Source organism: Ambystoma mexicanum, chromosome 3p, assembly GCF_040938575.1.
Source record: "Ambystoma mexicanum isolate Mex_15411 chromosome 3p, UKY_AmexF1_1, whole genome shotgun sequence".
NCBI lineage: Eukaryota > Metazoa > Chordata > Amphibia > Caudata > Ambystomatidae > Ambystoma > Ambystoma mexicanum.
The window spans coordinates 1199493360-1199511423 of NC_090925.1; the positions used below are offsets into that span (position 1 = coordinate 1199493360).

Consider the following 18064-nt stretch of genomic DNA (forward strand, 5'->3'; position numbering starts at 1 on the left):
TAGAAGGTCCGGGTACCACGCTCTCCTGGCCCATGCTGGAGAAATGAGGATCATCTGGGAACCGAACCTCCATAACCTCAGCAACACTTGCAGAATGACGGGGACTGGCTGGAACGCATACAGCAGTGGGAAGGACCACTCCACTACGAACGCATCCCCTAAGGCTCCTCTTGGAGGAAATTCCCACGAGCAGAATCTTTCGCACTTCCGGTTGACACTGGTGGCGAAGAGATCCACTTGTGGGGTTCCCCAAAGGGCGAAGATCTCCACAAGAACTTCCTGAGCCAACTCCCACTCGTGAGAGACTGTGCTCTGCCTGCTCAGAGCATCCGCCGCCGCGTTTTCATCTCCGGCCAGATGAAGTGCTGAGATCAAAATTTCCTGCTGGATGTCCCAGAACCAGAGCTGCATCACCTCTCTACAAAGTGGGAGTGACCCTGCCCCCTTTGTTGAGGTAGTGCATGGCCACTGTATTGTCCGTCATAATCAGGACATTTCTCCCCCTCACAGACGGCATTAAAGCCTTCACGGCTAGCCTGACAGCCTGCAGCTCTAACAGATTCATGTGGAGCCTGGACTCCGATGGAGACCAACGGCTGCTGGCCGTCAGCTCGTTGGCATGAGCTCCCCAACCCGTGATGGATGCGTCCGTCACGATCGTCACCTCCGGCCACGGTTGCCAAAATGGAGCACCCTTCAGCAGATTTCCTTCGACGACCCACCACAGAAGATCCTGTGCGACCGATGGCGGAATCTGAACGTGATCCGACATCCTGCCAGAGAACTGCAACCACTGATCTTGAGAGCCCACTGCAGATATCTCATCCGCAGCCTGGCCTCTGGCACCAGGAAAATGCAGGATAACATGAGGCTGGGAAACCTCAATAACTCAAACGCCAGGAGACTCTGGGCATGTTGAAACTTGTCCACCATATGCAGAATGTGATGGGCCCTCACCTGGGGAGGCGAACACTGACCCAGGGATGTGTCGAGCACTGCTCCGATGTACTGGAGCCGCTGCTTAGGCGTCAAATGGGACTTGAGAAGCCCAACTTGTGAAGGGAGTGGCAGGTGACGGACAGATGATCCAGGGCTTGCTCAGGAGAACGCGCCCTGATAAACCAATATTCCAGGTAGGGGTAGACGTGAATCCCAACTTTCCTGAGATACGCTGCCACCACCACCATCAGTTTGGTGAAGACCCTCGGGCAGAGGTCAATCCGAATGGCAGGACCCAAAACTGAAAATGCGAGTCGCAAACCGCGAACCTCAGGTACTTCCTGTGCTTAGGATGAATCGGCACATGAAAGTAAGATTCCTTGAGGTCGAGAGACACCATCCAATCCTGAAGTTGAAGGGCCTGGAGGACTTGAGAATGAGTCACCATCTTGAACTTGTCCTTCCTGCGGAGCTTGTTCAAACCATGCAAGTCCATGATGGGTCTCAACCCTTCGTCTTTTTTCGGAATCAAAAAATATGTGGAATACCATCCCTTGTTCCTCTCCACTACAGGCACCAGTTCTATGGCGCCTTTCTGCAGCAGGGATAGGATTTCCTGCGCAAGCAGCAGATCTGTAGGCTTCAAAGAGAGCTTCCCCGGTGCATTGTCGTGAGGCCTCTGCCGGAAAGGAAGACAGTAGCCATGGGCTATGATCTCCAGAACCCACACATCTGAAGTAATGGCACACCATTCTCCAAGATGCTGCGCAAGTCTTCCCCCAACCGGCGAACCATGGGACATGGCCTCATGACTGAGCGGAAGCGGCTGCGGCAGTGCTTGCGGGCAAGGCGGCAACTGCCCGAGCGGCTTTGGCACCTCAAGTACCTTGCTTTCCACCTCTGGTACTCCTACGGTGGCCCCTTTGACAGGCAGCCCCTCTCGATCTACCAAAGGTAGAGTAGTACCGAAAGGAACCTCCTCTCCATTGCTGTCCCCTAGGACAAAAAGGCGGAGGTTGACGAACTGCAGCGCCCAAAGACTTCACTGCAGCTTTAGAGGCCTGCAACCTCTCAAGGCTCTCGTCAGCCTTGCTGCCAAAAAGATGGACATCATCAAAGGGCATGTTGAGAAGCCGAGATTGCACATCAGGAGCAAACCCCGACTTCCGCAACCATGCAAACCTGTGCATCACGGTGCTCGCCGCCATGGACCGGCTGACACAGTCTGCTACATCCAGACCCGACTGAAGGGATTCACACATGGCATCCTTGCCATCTTGCACGAGTGCTAGAAAACCATCCCATTCCTCCTTTTCGGGAATATGTTGAGCTGCCAAAGATACACAATTCCACAGAGTATGAGTGAATCTTGCCAAGGCACAAATGGAGTTGGCTGCCTTCAAAGCCATACCCCCAGATGAAAATACTTTCTTCGCCCAACCGTCAAAGCACTTGTCATCCCTATCAGGAGGGATGGTAGGGTACGCCGCCTGCTTCGCTGGGGCTGTAGCAGCCTGCACCACCAAACTCTCCGGAGTAGGGTGCGATCACAAGTAGCAGGGGTCACTACTAGCTGGACGGTATTTTTTTTCGGGAACGACTTACTAACTGCCGGGAGACTCTCCGGAGCAGTCCAAGCAGCCGCCTCTGCAAAGCCATGTGAAATGGCAACACCGGGTCAGTGGGTGGACCATGGTACAGCATGTCTGTGAGATCATGATGATCAAAATCGACAGGTGGAGCAGACCACCACAAGTACTCAGTCACCCTCGACATGAGACGCCTATACGAGGATTCGTCATGTGTACCAGGCTCAGGTCATCAGGAACCTCAGGAGGCACCTCCTCATCAGACCCTTCTTCCACCTCTGAAATGTAATCCAAAGGTTGGAATAAATCCATCCTGGAGGGGTGACCAGAGAATGGCTCAAAAACAGGCCTCATTGACTTACTGAGAGCCTTCCTCAGAGTTTCCACAGCCCCCGGCGCACCTCCGGCATAACCTCCTCAAAAGGCGTTGAGGGCACCGATGGATTTGGCGTCGACGTCGACCGAGGCGCCAATGACTTCGACAACTTCTTTGAGGCCGGAGCCCTGAGAGTGTCCTTCGACAGCCTCGGCGCCGATGGCATCGACGACTTTTTTCGGAGCCGGAGCCGATGGCGCCAATGCCTTCTTAGAAGGCCTCACAGGCTCCGACGGTCTCTAGGGCGTCGAGGACCGGGACCTGGACCTGGCACGGCTATGACGATCAACCTTGTCCGATCCAGACCTCGACGGCTCCCGATGATCGCGCCGACCGCCCGAGCCCAAAGGTGTGCGAGCAGTGGCTCTAGCTCGTTCCTTGCGGGCTTCTCTTGAAGGCGCCGACGGAACGGTGCCATGCGATTCGAAAATCGCCATTATCTGCAGGCGGAATGCGTCCCATTCGGCCGGCGATGAAGACTTGGTAGGACAAGTCACCCGCCGTCTGGCGGAGTCCTCCGACGGGGAAGGCGACTGGTGACGGCACTTCCAAGAATGCCTAGAAGAGGCAGAGGAATGGCGAGACCCACTCTGAGACCGAGACCCCCTGGACTTATGCCGACGTGGAAAGTCGCCCCTCAAGTCATCGGTCGAAAGCCCAGCCGATTTCGACTTATGGGTTTTAGAAACCTTACCTACCGATAATTTCTTCTTCCGCTCCTGCAAGGCCTTCGATGTCAGGGACTGGCAGTCATCGCAGTCATCGGTGGCGTGGCTTTCGCTGAGGCACCAGAGGCAGACGTCGTGCGGGTCCGTGATGGACATTTTGGAACCGCAGTCCCGACACTTTTTGAAGCCCGACTTCGGGGTAGAAGAAGACGAAGACATTTTCGCAAAGTAGAAGAATCGAGCGCGCTGAGATTCTGAAGCGAACACGTTCACGGAAAAAACAGAACTGAGGCTACGGGCGCCCTGCGTCCTATATATAACATCCAGTGACGTCGACCCTTGACGGAGGCCATCGAGGGACAGCATATCGACGTCATCGACGCAGGACGCCTACGCCGAAAAAAATTCCAAAGCAGCACAGCTGTGGTGATCACTGTCATAGATGTGGAATACGTCGGAGGACACAATCCCCTCGAATTCCTCTTTTATAGTGGCAGCAGGTTTTGGGAGGGTGTCCTTGGGAGTTTCATCAGTTGGCATGTTGGAAGGATTGTTGGCAGGGAATGAAGGCCATGAAGTGATGTACACGTTTCAAATCTCACACTTTTTTGCTCGCTAGATTTCTTCTTGTTTTCATAATTTGTAATTTTAATTTTTCTTTTGTTGTAATATTCATAATAAGCCACAACAAAAAGAACACTATAACCCAGCAACAAAAACACTAGGCAGAAGATGGGACGAAGCACCAACAGATTTAATAATAAGATTGTTAACTTGTCCCCCAAATCAGTTAACGAATAGCAAGTTAGTCTATCCATTTGATCAAAGACATTGACCTACTATTAATTCATAACTTTTAATTTGATTTCCAATGTGTCCGTATTAACAGGTTTGCTTTGGTTACTCTATTTATTTCAAAGGTAATTTACTGTTTAGAAACCCTTTCAAAGATCTGGTATTTCCAACTATTGCCATCTGTTTGCAGGGCTCTGTAACACAATGTCCAATCTGTCAAACCACCCTCCAAAAGACGCCACAAAAGAACAACCCGAATACATGCAGTACCCTGCCCCCCTCATTAAAGCACTTCCATTCTAATGTTTAACCCCTCTTTATGCCTTCTAACTGGAGTGCAGTAGGGTCGTCAGCAGTATCTTTTGATGGACCACAAGAATCGTCAAACAGACAGTTTTCTCAATTTCCCATTTAAAAAGGGTTTCCTACCTTTAACATCTAAACCTGGAAGATGTTCCTGACATCCTAGTTCAACGTTGCCTAGCATCTTGCCTTGTGTTCTTTGAAGTATCTTATCAACCATTTCTGGTCTACTCACTCCCTGCTAGAACCACCTATGTGCAGCAGATACTAGAATGTTTGCACATATATTAACAAACTACAATAGTTCTTTGACCTCCTTTGGATTCTCATAATGGACAAAAACAGCAGCAGACAGACCGTAATATGAGTGTAAAGTTGGGCAAGTTGCCATTTCATCTCCCCGTACTTGCTCAGTTATTACCATGCACAATCCACAGAGGGCTCTGATGCTTTATCCTCTTTTGGAGCACGTTTGCACACCTCCCAGGCAGCCATAAGGTATGCAATTGTAACTCTACCCACTGAATATTTTTCCAATACAGGTGCAAAGGATTAGAGTAAACTATTAGTCCAGATCACATTATATTGGCTGCATAGCATCTGATCCCATAAATCATGTAGACGTCTAGCTTGGATATGCAGCTGTATAATACTGTATAATATTGAGTAAGCCCCAACTCCCTTCCAGCCTTGATTGTAGTTTTGTAGAGATAATAGACCCTGTCCATTTCCATCACCCAAATGTGTGTTAATGGAATTCAGTTTATTAAAATTCACGAGAAAATCTTTACTAATTTTAATTATCAATGAGTATACAGAATAACACAATTTAGTAAGCAGTATCATTTTTAATGAGTTGACCTTACCACGCAGAGACAGTTTTAAGACAGAACATCCACCTAGAACTGCTTTCACCTTTTAAAGGACAGGACATATGTTGATTTTCCTGATAGCATTACTATTTTTAGATAACCAGACTAGGTCTAATCTTGTTTCCAGCCCACAACCAATTGAGGCCTATAATGTTATCTTTAAAAAAAAAATGTGAAACCCAAAACCCTGACATTTCTCAACATTCACTATTTAGTGTGCTATTTTACCAAACTTTGCAAGATAAATAAAAAATGTAAGGATATATATATATATATATATTTATTTATTTTAGACAGAAAAATGAGTTAAAGATCTGCATGAGTAGCCACAATAGTCGGCATAAGAGCTTATAGGTGCAAATCCACAAGTAACAGGGAATGCGCTCGCTGCTGGCTGTTACACGATTCATTTCCAGATCTCGATGTTCTTAATGAATTAATGGCATCAATGTCTGCTTAATATAAATCAGGAAACATCTGAAAGTCATGTCACACTTTGGGCCTCATTACAAGTTGGGCAGTGAGGGGAAAAAAGTGGCGGTAATTCAAATACGTTACTTTTTTCTTCACAGATTTTCCTGCACATCCAAATTACAATTTCTGGAAGATTAATGGCCAGTGGAATTACTGCATGTTAAATGGATGATTTATTTAAGGAGAAGTGGCAAAAATTCTCCTCAAGGTTATTGCTGGAGTTAATTTCTCCACGTTACCTACAAAGATTGGCGGGTTGAGCACGCAATAATTCTGCCAGCGATAAATCTGCCAAAATTCCCATGTAGTTTAGTTTAGTTTATTATTTATATAGCGCCGCCTGGCCCTGGGGCATCCAGGCGCTAGACAAAGGTTACATGGTTACAAGTTACAAGTTGTGAAAGTGTGGCAGGCATGGTAAGAATAGGTAAGCATTACATAGCATGAAGACATTATAATACAGTTGCTGGTAATGTTCGCGTAATAACGCAGTTATGGAAAATATACAGGTTATGACGTATTACCATAGTCCTATGGGTTCCAAAAATGTTTACCACCACTTGTAATCCCGTGGTGGATTTACAGCCGAATTACCCATGCATTTCTATGGTATCAAGATGCACTATTTGATAGATTTTAGAGGAGAAAATCATCTTTCTAAATCTGTAGGATTTTAGCTTCCTAGATTTCTCACTCAACACCCAGATATGATATGATATGATATGGCATTTGTAACGCACCTATACACAAGTGTTTCAAGGCGCGATGAGGCAGGGATGGGGGAACAAGGGGAAGACAGACAACGATCCTAATAGGCCAGGTGTCATTCAGATCGCACAAGTGCAGGGGTAGGGGGAAGGGAGAAAGTGCATGGGGAAGGGGAGGGGGGGAAGTGCAGTACAAGGTAACTTAAATAAAATAAAATAAATAAATAAAGAGGGCCAGTTTGTGGCAAGTGCAAGGTAAGTGCAGACAAGTGCTGGGAAGGGGGGGGCTGTAGGGATACAGAGACAGTCCCGCAGTGCAGGGGTTGCCAGGGAGGCAGTACAAGTGGAGAGTGGCTGGGCCCAGGACCGGGGTCGGTGAGAGTGGCCCAGTTGCAGATTCAGTGCAGTTTCAGCGAAGAATTAGCAGGGGAGAGGGAGAGAGAAAGCAGAAGCAAAGAGGAAGGTTTTGAGGTGCTTCCGGAACCGAAGATGGTTCTCCTCAAATTTCAGGGAGGCAGGAAGGCTGTTCCAGAGGGAGGCCCCTGCCGCGGAGAGAGATCTACCCCCAGCTCGTTGCTTCGAGAAGCGGCTGACCCTGAGGGAGTTGGAGACGGATGAGCGAAGGGCTCGGGAAGGAAGATATTTAGGAAGAGAGAGTTGAAGGTATTTAGGCCCCAGGCCACAGAAGGCCTTGTGGTCAATGCAGACGGTTTTGAACTTTATCCTCGCAGCCACCGGGAGCCAGTGTAGAGATTTCAGTCCTGGAGAGATACGGTCCCTGGGCTTGAGGCCAAGGACAAGTCTCGCAGTTCTGTTCTGGATGAGTTGCAGAGGGCGGAGAGTGGAGGCAGGCAGGTAAGATAGAGGCTGTTACAGTAGTCCAGCTTTGAGAGAACCAGGGCTCGGGAGACAGTGAGCTTCTGGGGGAAGGAGAGGAAGGGAAGAATACCTCTGAGGAGGTGCAGCTGGTAGTGTGACTTCTTAGAGACGTCAGATATATGAGGAGAGAAGGAGAGTGTGGAGTCGAAGATAACCCCGAGGTTTTTTGCTTTGCAGGTAGGAGCAGGAAGAGGGCCAAGAGAGGCCGGCCAGAGAGCTGCAGGGAAGGACGGGTGGGTGTGCTGATGAGTTGAATCTCAGTCTTACTGGCATTAAGGCAGAGGTTATTGGCGGCACACCATTCCTGGATAGCAGACAGACAGTCAGAGATGAGGGAAGGAGAGGAGGAGGCCAAGGGTAGCCTGAAAATGAGCTGGGTATCGTCCGCATAGCACTGAAAGTTGGGGCAGAGAGCGGCGATGCGGTGGGCAAGGAGTGCCAGATACTGGTTGAACAGCCAGGGGGAAAGATTAGATCCCTGGGGGACACCACAGGTGGAGAAAAAGATGTCAGAGAGGAAGGACCCCAGTTGGACCTGGGAGGGTCGATTGGAGAGGAAAGAGGTCAGCCAAGCCAGAGCCTGACCAGTGATATCCAGGTTATCACGGAGACGGTTGAACAGGATGGCATGGTTGACAGTGTCAAAGGCAGAAGAGAGATCGAGCAGGATGAGAACACACCGAGTGTTGGAGTCAAGATTCAAGAGCAGGTCCTCACGGATGTTCAAGAGAGCAGTTTCCGTGCTTCTGGCGGCTCTGAAGCCAGATTGATGGTCATGAAGACTTCCAACAGATTCAGCATGGAGGTTAAGCTGGGAGATGGCCAGTTTCTCCAGGAGCTTGCCCAGGAAGGGAGTGATGGAGATTGGTCGATAGTTAGCCGGGCAGGAGGGGTCAGAAGAGGGTTTCTTAAGAAGAGGGTGCACAAGGGAGTGCTTAAGGGGGGATGGGAAGACTCCAGAGGCGAAGGAGTGGTTGCAAAAGTCAGCCAGGGCCGGAGCCAGGGAGTCGATGTGGTCCTTGATAGTTTTGGAGGAACAGGGGTGAACCTGTTTAGACGAGACTTTCATAGATCGGACTTGTCTGGAAACCTCGTCAGCAGAAAAAAGGGGAAAGGCAGAGAAGGTGGGAGGAGGGGTGGCTGCAGAAGGGCCAGAGGAAGAGCTGGGAAGAGAGGGAGGGAGGTGATAGGAGGAGAGTGAGGACAGGATGTCCTGAGTTTTAGAGATGAAGTGAGAGGCCAGTGTAGTGCAGAGGGCCTGGGAGGAGACAGGAGAGGTAGAGACAGCAGCAGGGTTGGCAAGCTCCTTGCAGATTTTAAAGAGTTCGGCCGAGTTGTTAGATGCCGCAGAGATGCGGGCTTGGATAAGGGCTCTCTTCTTGGTGAGAACGGAGAGACGGTATTGCCTTTGGAGCAGGCGGCAGGCCATTTTGTCAGAGGATGAACATGAGGCACGTCATTTCCTCTCTGCCACCCTGCACTTGCGTTTAAGGGTGACGAGATCCGAGTCATACCAGGAGTTACATTTGGCTTTGGGCTTCAGGCGGATTCTCATGACAGGGGCAAGGATATCAAGAGTATCAGATATAGCAGAGTGGAGCATGGAGAGGGCTGTGTCAGGGTGGGAGTCAGCCGAAGGGGGAGGTGGGGGCGAGAAGGTGGCAGCGAAAGCCTCAACTGACACGCGCTTCATGGGTCGGATGACCGAGAAGGTGGGTGGCAGTGATGAGGGTGGCTTTGCCTGTGGGGTAGGGAGGGTGAGGTGGGAGGATAGGAGAAAGTGATCACTCCAGGAGAGAGGAGTGGAGAGAGGGACGGAGAGGGGAAGGTCGGAAGAGATCAGAGCATCAAGAGTGTGCCCTGCAGAATGAGTAGGTCCAGACGGGAGAATAGAGAGTGAGAGAGAGTCGCAGAGGTCACGAAAGAGTCCCGTGGGGGGACAGGAAGCATCCAAGTGGATGTTGAAGTCACCAAGAAAGAGGAGTTGAGTGGTTGAGGACAGGAGTGAGGAGGAGAGGTCAGCCCACTCAGAGAGGAAGGAGGAGATTTGACCAGGTGGCCGATAGATAGTAGCCACAGTAAGGGAATGGCTAGGAGAGAGAGACGGCAGACAAGGCATTCAAAAGAGGAGTAGGTCTGCGTAGGAGTGACAGTGGCAGGAATCCACTCAGGGAAGATAAGGGCTACACCCCCCCCTGCACGGTTGGGTCTGGACACGGAGAGGATCTTGTAACCGTCAGGTAGGAGTGTGTCAAAGCTGGTGACAGAGCTGGCTGTGAACCATGTCTCAGTGAGACCGAGGACGTCAATGTCCAGTTCCTCAAGAAGGTGACAGATATCAGAAGAATGCTTGATGGCAGAGCGAGAGTTAAGAGTGGCAATGTGGAGAAGGTTGCCATCCTTGAAGGACTTCCGGGGAGGGGTACAGATCAGAGGTACGCCCTGCAGAGGTGTAGAAGAGGGAGGTGAAGAAGGAGCACGAGAGGGGGCAGGGAGGGAGGGTAGAGGCAGGGTAGCCGAGGACAGAGGAGGGGGGACAGCAGGAGAGTAAAGGAAGTTGATGAGGCAAGGGAAGCGTCTATCAAAGAGGTAAGGGTTGGCCTGAGGACCTTGGACCAAGACGTTCCCATTAGCATAGACATTAATGATGGCCTTAGAGGAGTGGAAGGAGGCCAAGAGGACATCCCGATGGGTGGCACCATTAATGGGAGAAGAGGAGAAAGCAGAGAGCACAGAGACCATATGAAGGGTCCATAGGTCAGGCGAAGGCACGAAAAAGAGGATGTCAGTAAGAGTTTCCTTGGAGCAGGCACTAGTGTAGGTATCAGCGATAGGGAGGCCTGGGTTGGAGACAAGGATGTCCTTTTTAAACTTTTTCCTACCAGATTTAGTGAGGAGAGCAGGATAGTCAATAGAGAAGCAGTTAGAGAAGATAGGCGAGATAGAGAGCACCATGGAGTAGGAGGGAGTGGGGGGGGGAAGACAGACGAAACGAGAGCACGCAGGCAGGAAGTGAGCGGCAAGCCCAAGTTTACCACATTTCAGAACAATGAGTGCGTATTAGGTACAGAGACCACCTAAGTTTGAGAATCCTGCGAGGGGGGAAAATCCCTAGTTTACCACATTTCAGAACAGTGAGTGCATATTAGGTACAGAGGCCACCTAAGTTCGAGAATCCTGCGAGGGGGAAAAATCCCTAGTTTACCACATTTCAGAACAGTGAGTGCGTATTAGGTACAGAGGCCACCTAAGTTTGAGAATCCTGCGAGGGGGAAAAATCCCTACTTTACCACATTTCAGAACAGTGAGTGCGTATTAGGTACAGAGGCCACCTAAGTTTGAGAATCCTGCGAGGGGGGAAAATCCCTAGTTTACCACAACTGTGGGAGACAGTGAGGTGAACATCCATGTTTTTGCTCATGCCGCTTTGCTGAATTAATATTTTACACCCATTTGTATTTGTTATCTATGTATCACAATGTCCTCTATTGCATTTTGTCTCTTAGTATTTACAATTTGTCTCCAACCACACATTATTTCACACATCCTATTAAAAAAAAACCTTTCATATGGATGCTATGAATGGTTTCCATGAAACCTCGTCAATACCTGGCATCCATGCTGTAAAAGCCATGGCGCGCAGCAGGCCTGCGATGTCGCAGGAATAAAAGGGCCGACACAGAGCTCTTGATAAACGTCTGCTTTAATCCCCTCTCCATACATGAACTCCCGGATCCCGCCCCCCGTGCGTCACTTCCCTTTCCTTCCCTCAGCCCACCCCCCATGGTCCTGGAGACGTCAACGTGACATCTCCCCCCTTTTTAAACAGTTACCAGGCTCTTCGCAACAGGCGGTGGCCTGGTGGGCTTCTAGTCCATTTTCTCTATCCATCTTCGAGGTTTGTTCCAAGCCCTCTGTGGTCGTGGTTGCGCTTGCCTTGGTGAAGGTCCACTCTCTTCCATTTCATTCCCTTCTTCCTGTTCAGACTCAGTCAAGTCCCACTGGTCAGCCTGATACGGATCATCCGATTCATACAGGAGGGGGGGCTGAACTCGGCCACTCAGGCGCCAAGCTCCCGTCGGTGGAAGGTCTTTGAAATGAGAGGAATTCCTTGTGATTGTTCCCTCTGTGCCTCGAGCCGTCACCATAGAGCATTTCTTCTGGGTGACTAATAACGGTTCATCGCGAAATGCTGATGTGTACTTGTGTGTTGAAGGTTGGCGTACTGCCACGACATCGCGCACCTCTAGGTGTGAGGGCCGCGCCTTCCGTCGGGTGTCGACATATTCTTTCATGCGGGCTTTTGCTGCTCCATCTTGTTCTCGTACCACCTGATCCAGCATCGGTGGCGGAGAGATGTCGTTGGTCTGGGGAATGCGTGTTTGTGTATTTCGGCCGAACATCAGTTCTGCTGGGGTCTTCCCTGTGGTGCTATGAGGAGTCCCTCTGTAATCTCTCATCAGTTGGTTCAGGACTTGTTCGTATGGCTGGCCGGTTAGCCTTGCTATCTGTAGGGCTCGCTTCAGGTTGGCCATAAATCGTTCGATCATTCCATTTTCTTGGGGCCACAAAGGGGTGACCTTTCTATGATGGAATCCCAGATAGTCAGCAAATTGTGCGAATTGATGTCCGCAAAACGGAGCCCCATTGTCTGTCTTTACCACCTCCGGCACCCCATAGGCTGAGAACATCTGGTCTAATGCGGGGATGACATGGTGAGCAGCTGTTGACGATACCAGCCTCACGTCGGGGTATCGTGAGTACTCGTACATTACGGCTTGGACATATTTTCCCCCTTCGATGGGCCCAAAGAAATCAGCCGCCACCGCTTCCCATATTCTCTGTGGTAGTTCCGACATGAGTAGTGGCTCTGGGTGGCGGTTTGATGTGATTACGCAGCACGTGGGGCACGCTTTCAGTGCAGCTTCAACCATGTTGTCCATGTGGGGAACCACACCTTTTGGCGCAGCATGCGTTTCGTTGATACTATCCCTCGGTGAGTCTCGTGAGCTAGTTTTATGACCTTGGCTCTCATGGATTGGGGAATGACTAGCTTGCTGTCCTTGACGAGCAGGTGATCATCTGACACTGCGAGTTCCTCTTTTACCTGCAGTAGTCTCCCCACTTCCTCTTGCGCCGTGCCCCCTACGGCCCTTCCCCTTTCCTTCGCCCTTCGCCACAGCCCTGACTCCAGTCCCTCACGAATGATGCTGCACGCTGCATCTTTCTCTGTTTCTGTGGCGAGCGCCTCCATGTTGATTACTTCTGGCGCGGACTGGTGGATAAGGTACCTTAAGTATCTATCGGCTACCGATGGTTCTGGAGCGCACTCCTCCTGGGGTCTCCTGGACAGGAAATCAGCCAGATTTTCACCCTTTCCAGGCCTGTGAATGATCTCGAAGGCGTAGTCTTGAAGCCACAGGCCCCATCTTGCAATGCGCGGGGGCATTTTGGCCTGAGGATTGCCGTACAGGAATAAGAGGGCCTGATGGTCCGTAACGACCTTGAATGGTTTGCCATACAGAAACAGGTGGAAGTGCTTGCACGCCCATACCACCGCAAGCCCTTTTTCTGCTTGCGAGTATGCTTGTTCCGTGGTGGATAGGCTGCGACTGGCATACGCCACAATGTGTTTCTGTGACGGATCTTTCGGATCGAGTTGCGCCAGGATGGCACCAAGGCCCACCGGACTGGCGTCCACAGTAAGCTCAGTCTTCCTATTGGGGTCATAATAAGACATGTTTTCCGCCTTTGCAACACGCTCCCTGATCACTTCAAACGATTTCTGGCAGTCGGTGGTCCATTCAAACTTTGCATCTTGATGGGTCAGTTTTCGTAACGGTTCGCTGACTGACGCGAAGTCCCGTATGTATCGGTTACAGTAGCTGGCCAGGCCTAGGAAAGACCGGAGTTCCGACACATTGGATGGGGCAGCAGTGTCATTCAGCGCGGCCACTTTATACGGGTCCTGTGTCATGCCAGATTCAGAGAAGACATGGCCAAAGAATTTCAGTGTCGATTTTCGAAATTCACACTTGTCCCTGTTTAGGATAAGGTTGGCATCATGAAGGGCCTTGCATACTTTCATAAGGGTTTCATCGTGCTTATTGACATCAGTCCCGAACACTAGTATGTCGTCCGAGTAATTGAGGCAGTTTGGAATGTGCTTTATGATGTTATGCACTTCAGCTTGGAATGTTTCCGCTGCCGAGGATACCCCAAAGCTTAACCTTTTGTACCGGAAAAGATCGACTTGTGTCACGAATGTCGTGATATTTCTGCTTTCTGGATGTAGAACTAGCTGGTGGTAGCCTTTTTGCAAGTCAAGCTTCGAGAAGACTTTTGCTCCGTTCAATAGATGTATCATGTCGGCTATGCGTGGTGCAGGGTGCCACTCTCTTCTGATGGCCTGATTTGGGAATCGCATGTCAACACAAAGTCTAATTGCCTCAGAACCCTTTTTGGGGACCGGGACAATCGGGGACACCCACGTGGTGGGGCCGGTGGCCTTCTCGATGATGTCTTTCTCCAACAGTTTTTGAAGCTCATCTTCGATCTTCTTTTGGATGTTTACCGGGATCCCGCGGTATGGCTGTGCCACTGGCCGGATCGAGTTGTCCACGTGGAGTTTTATTTGTCTATCCCGAAATCTTCCAATGCCTCTGAAGATCTTGGGATACAGATTGTTGATCATTTCCACTGGATCAATGTACTTGTGGACCATTATGTTGTACAAGATATGTATCAGTCCCATGTCAGCAACCACTTTGAAACTGAGGACACAGCCACTGTCCGTCTCTGTGGCCAGAACATGTATGGGTATTCTCATTTCATGCCCTTTGTAGCGGCACAAACCACTGAATTGTCCCAGACACTTGAGCGGTGTTTTGGCTCCATATGCATATATGTCCACCGTCGCCGGGATCAGCTTAGGTTTTTGTAGGAGGTCAGTGTAGACTTTTTCACTCACCACGTTGACCGTGGCTCCTGTGTCAATGAGAAACTCTGTCAGTCTTTCTTGCAACTTGATTATTAGTGTTGGGCTATGCGCTGTAGATGTGGGGTTGCCCAGAGCATATACGTAGGCCTTTTTCTTTTGGTCACTCCCGGATGAGCTCGGGTCGGAGTCTGTGGGGGATTGTTTCACTAGGTATCGTACATGGCGTCGGGACCTGTGCTCTGGTTTTGCGCGCATTACAAACCTTCTTCTGTCCTTCCTCCTTTGCCGATCTTCTCCTGAGTGGCGCTCTCGCTGATCACCTGTGGGTTGATTCGGGGTGGCTGACGTGGTGGGGGTTGGGTTGTTGCTGGATGTTCCCCCGTATCGGCTTCTCGGGTGAGCTGTGTTGTCCCTGGGTCGGTCTCTCCCCCGGTCACGGAACAGCCTGCATACTGCTTTGAAGTGTCCTTCTTCACCGCAGGATGTACATCGTTGTCCTATTGCAGGGCAGGTTCTTTCATGTGGGTAGTCAAATCCACATTTATAGCAGAAAAGTTCCTCTGACCTTTTCTCTAGCTGTAGTCTGTTTACACTTTCCCCGCATTTGTGCTTCGAAAGCTCTCTACCTGGGAGTCTATGGCTCTCTCGACTCTGGCCAGCGCTAGGATTTCCTCCAGCGTGCGCGATTTTTGTAGCAGCTTCCGGCGGAAATACTGGGATTAGCATCCGGAGATGATTTGTGACCTTAATGCCTCCGTGTTTGAATAGTTTGCAAAATCAGAATGTTTCAATTTGGTGCGCAGACGCATCACATAGGCGTCCATGGTTTCCCCCTTGGCCTGCTTGGTGCTATGGAATAGATGCCTTTCGTAGTCTACATTGGTGTGTAGTGCAAAGTACGCAGCAAGCACATCTTTAAGGTCTTGAATTGTGTCAATCGAGTCTTGGGGCATTTCATCAATTATGTCTCGTGTGGCAGATCCTACAGCTAGTTTGAGTAGGCATACCTGTCTTGCATCGGCAATGGGTCCGGTGGCTCCCATGTATAGGTCAAAGTCTCTGATCCATTTAGTCCATCTCGGACCCATGTTGCTGGTGTCCGTCAAGTCAAATGCCCCCGGCATCTGGGCGGCCAGTGTATCCGGTAGCTGGTAGGGTACGTGGTCCGTCGCTGGTACGCCTGGAACCGGCGGTGCATTTGCCTGCAGTCGTCCTCCTTGCCCATCATCTTGGCCTGACATGGCGCTGAAGGTATTGGGTGCTGATGATATTTCCTTGGTGGTCTCAGGTGGCAGTTATCCGCCTCCTCCTAGGATTGGTCTCTTTCTTGGTCCGTGGGGAATGGCCGCCAATTTGGCACTAGCACCATCCGTTGATCCTACCCCTCCCCGGGGTTCCAGTGCCCCTTGCCGTTGGGGTCTTGGTGAGCTCTTTGATCTGGGCTGCTGGATCGCAGTGTTCCCTGGTCCTGCAGGGCACGTGTGACAAGTGCCTCCCTTGCCGTGTGATGTGAGGGCTTCTGAGGCACCCAGGCGAGTTTGGGCCACAGCTGCGTGCTCAGCGCACGTGCGTTTGTGCCGCCGGCGCCCGTTGCTGTGATCGGGAAAGCACGTGTCCTGTGTGCTTACCCGTCCGCCGTTCCGTGGGGTCTTCTCGCTCCCCACGTGTTTTCACCGCCGCGGCCCGAGCCGCGTAGTAATCCGGCGTTCCTGGGCCTCTTTGCACTGTGCGCGCTCTCGCTCGTGGAGAGTCAGTGGGCGGGCTACAACGGCTTCGTTTTGCGCTGCCGTGCCCCAGGTCCCACCCTCATCGCCAGTGTAAAAGCCTTGGCGTGCAGCAGGCCTGCGATGTCCCGGGAATAAAAGGGCCGACACAGAGCTCTTGATAAATGTCTGCTTTAATCCCCTCTCCATACATGAACTCCCGGATCCCGCACCCCGTGCGTTACTTCCCTTTCCTTCCCTCAGCCGGCCCCCATGGTCCTGGAGACGTCAACGTGACACATGCTGGTTTCTAATCTACACGTAACTTATTTAGCGTTATTCTCTTCTTTTCTTGAAAATCCACAGTAGTGAGGCAACTGCGACCATCATTTCTTACCACATTGCAGTGTACGTGATTTAGGCAGCAGCAGGATTTGATATTGTGATCGAACGAAACACAGAACTAATGGTATCAGAGATATATTTTTGAACACCAAAATGTGATTGATTTGAGAATGTGTTATGTGGACTTTTGTAAGAAAGGTATTGTGTTTGCCTACTGGGTGCCCAACATGCCATATACCATCATGTCCTTCCCTTCTGACTGACTAGCACCAACTATCTATCAAGGGACATGTTTCGTATTAAAGTTAAAATGTCTCCGAATATTATATTATGACACTCAGGTGAACATTCCAATAACCTTTATGTTGAAGTAGTCTTCCTGGCCAAAAACATTTATTTCAACCAGCTAAACCAATGCCACCGCTGCACAGCCTTTCGTCACCATGCCATAGTTCCGATAGAGTATTTCCTTTACACTTTTTTATCAGAAAGGCAACTCCTATTGCTTTTTCCACTGTAAAGAATAGTACAGACTCACCCTTTTTAAAGGTTCTCTGCTTATGTGTCACTCATGTGCAGCCTCTTCAACAGTACTAAATGTCTTTGTGATGATTCACATAGTTAAGTTTGTTTTTCTCCTAATTCAGTGACACAAACCCTCAACTTTCCCATGAGTTCCTGTTGGTATGTGGCGTAACGTGAATGAAAGACATCAAAGATTTGAGTAAGGCTTTAACTCCTTCCATTCACGCCACACCGCATCTTCAATCATTTGCATGGCAGAAAGGTGGGGCAGAACGCAACTTGCGTTTCTGCCACCCCCCTTCCTCTACACCATGCAAATGCTCCAGCATTTGTGCCGGCATGGATTTTCATGCTGGCGCAAATGCTGGTGATCCCTAAGGGATCTATTGTAAATGATGCCTGCCATGCTTGCGTGGCAGGCAGCATTTACAATTACAATTATACGCTGCCCGACATGCTCGCAATAATGAATGCTCAAGACTGATTTTCTAGAAAGGCCCCCAATACTTCCCATGCCTGATTGAACATTCTGTGTTGATCTCATTATTTAGTACCTTTGTATGATTGCTCTGTATAGGAATGTCGTGCTCCAGATGCGTTGGCACTTTATTGGCCTCTCCCACCACAGTAAGGCCTGGTGGAGGCACATGTTTAGTTGGCACAGGCATTTTGTTCACTGGTGCTGTCACTGTTACTGGCATCTCGGCCCTCTGTGGAATAATCATTCCTACAAAAAGATAACGACATGTTACGTTACTTGTATTCATTTTCAGTCAGCTTTGTGTCTACCAGCAACACAACTTATAAGAATGTAAATATACAAAATTAGAAAACAGATCTGTTTCACTTTTCACGGGTCAAAATAAAACTCAAGTTAAATCTGAGCCCCCATATCTCTGCTATTTATTTATTTATTTATTACATTTGTATAGTGCACAACAGCCCTTAG

General features: G+C 50.0%; 1 protein-coding gene across 3 annotated transcripts in view; it reads right to left on the reverse strand.

The window, feature by feature from the left end:
* The window catches only part of LOC138581348 (protein bicaudal C homolog 1-A-like), a 361089-nt gene that overhangs the window by 79432 nt on the left and 263593 nt on the right, over positions 1–18064 (reverse strand). For all 3 annotated transcript variants that reach the window (XM_069652613.1, XM_069652612.1, XM_069652614.1), the window contains one exon: positions 17670–17842. In XM_069652613.1, coding sequence (XP_069508714.1) covers positions 17670–17842 — 173 coding nt within the window. The remainder of the gene's footprint in view (positions 1–17669; positions 17843–18064) is intronic.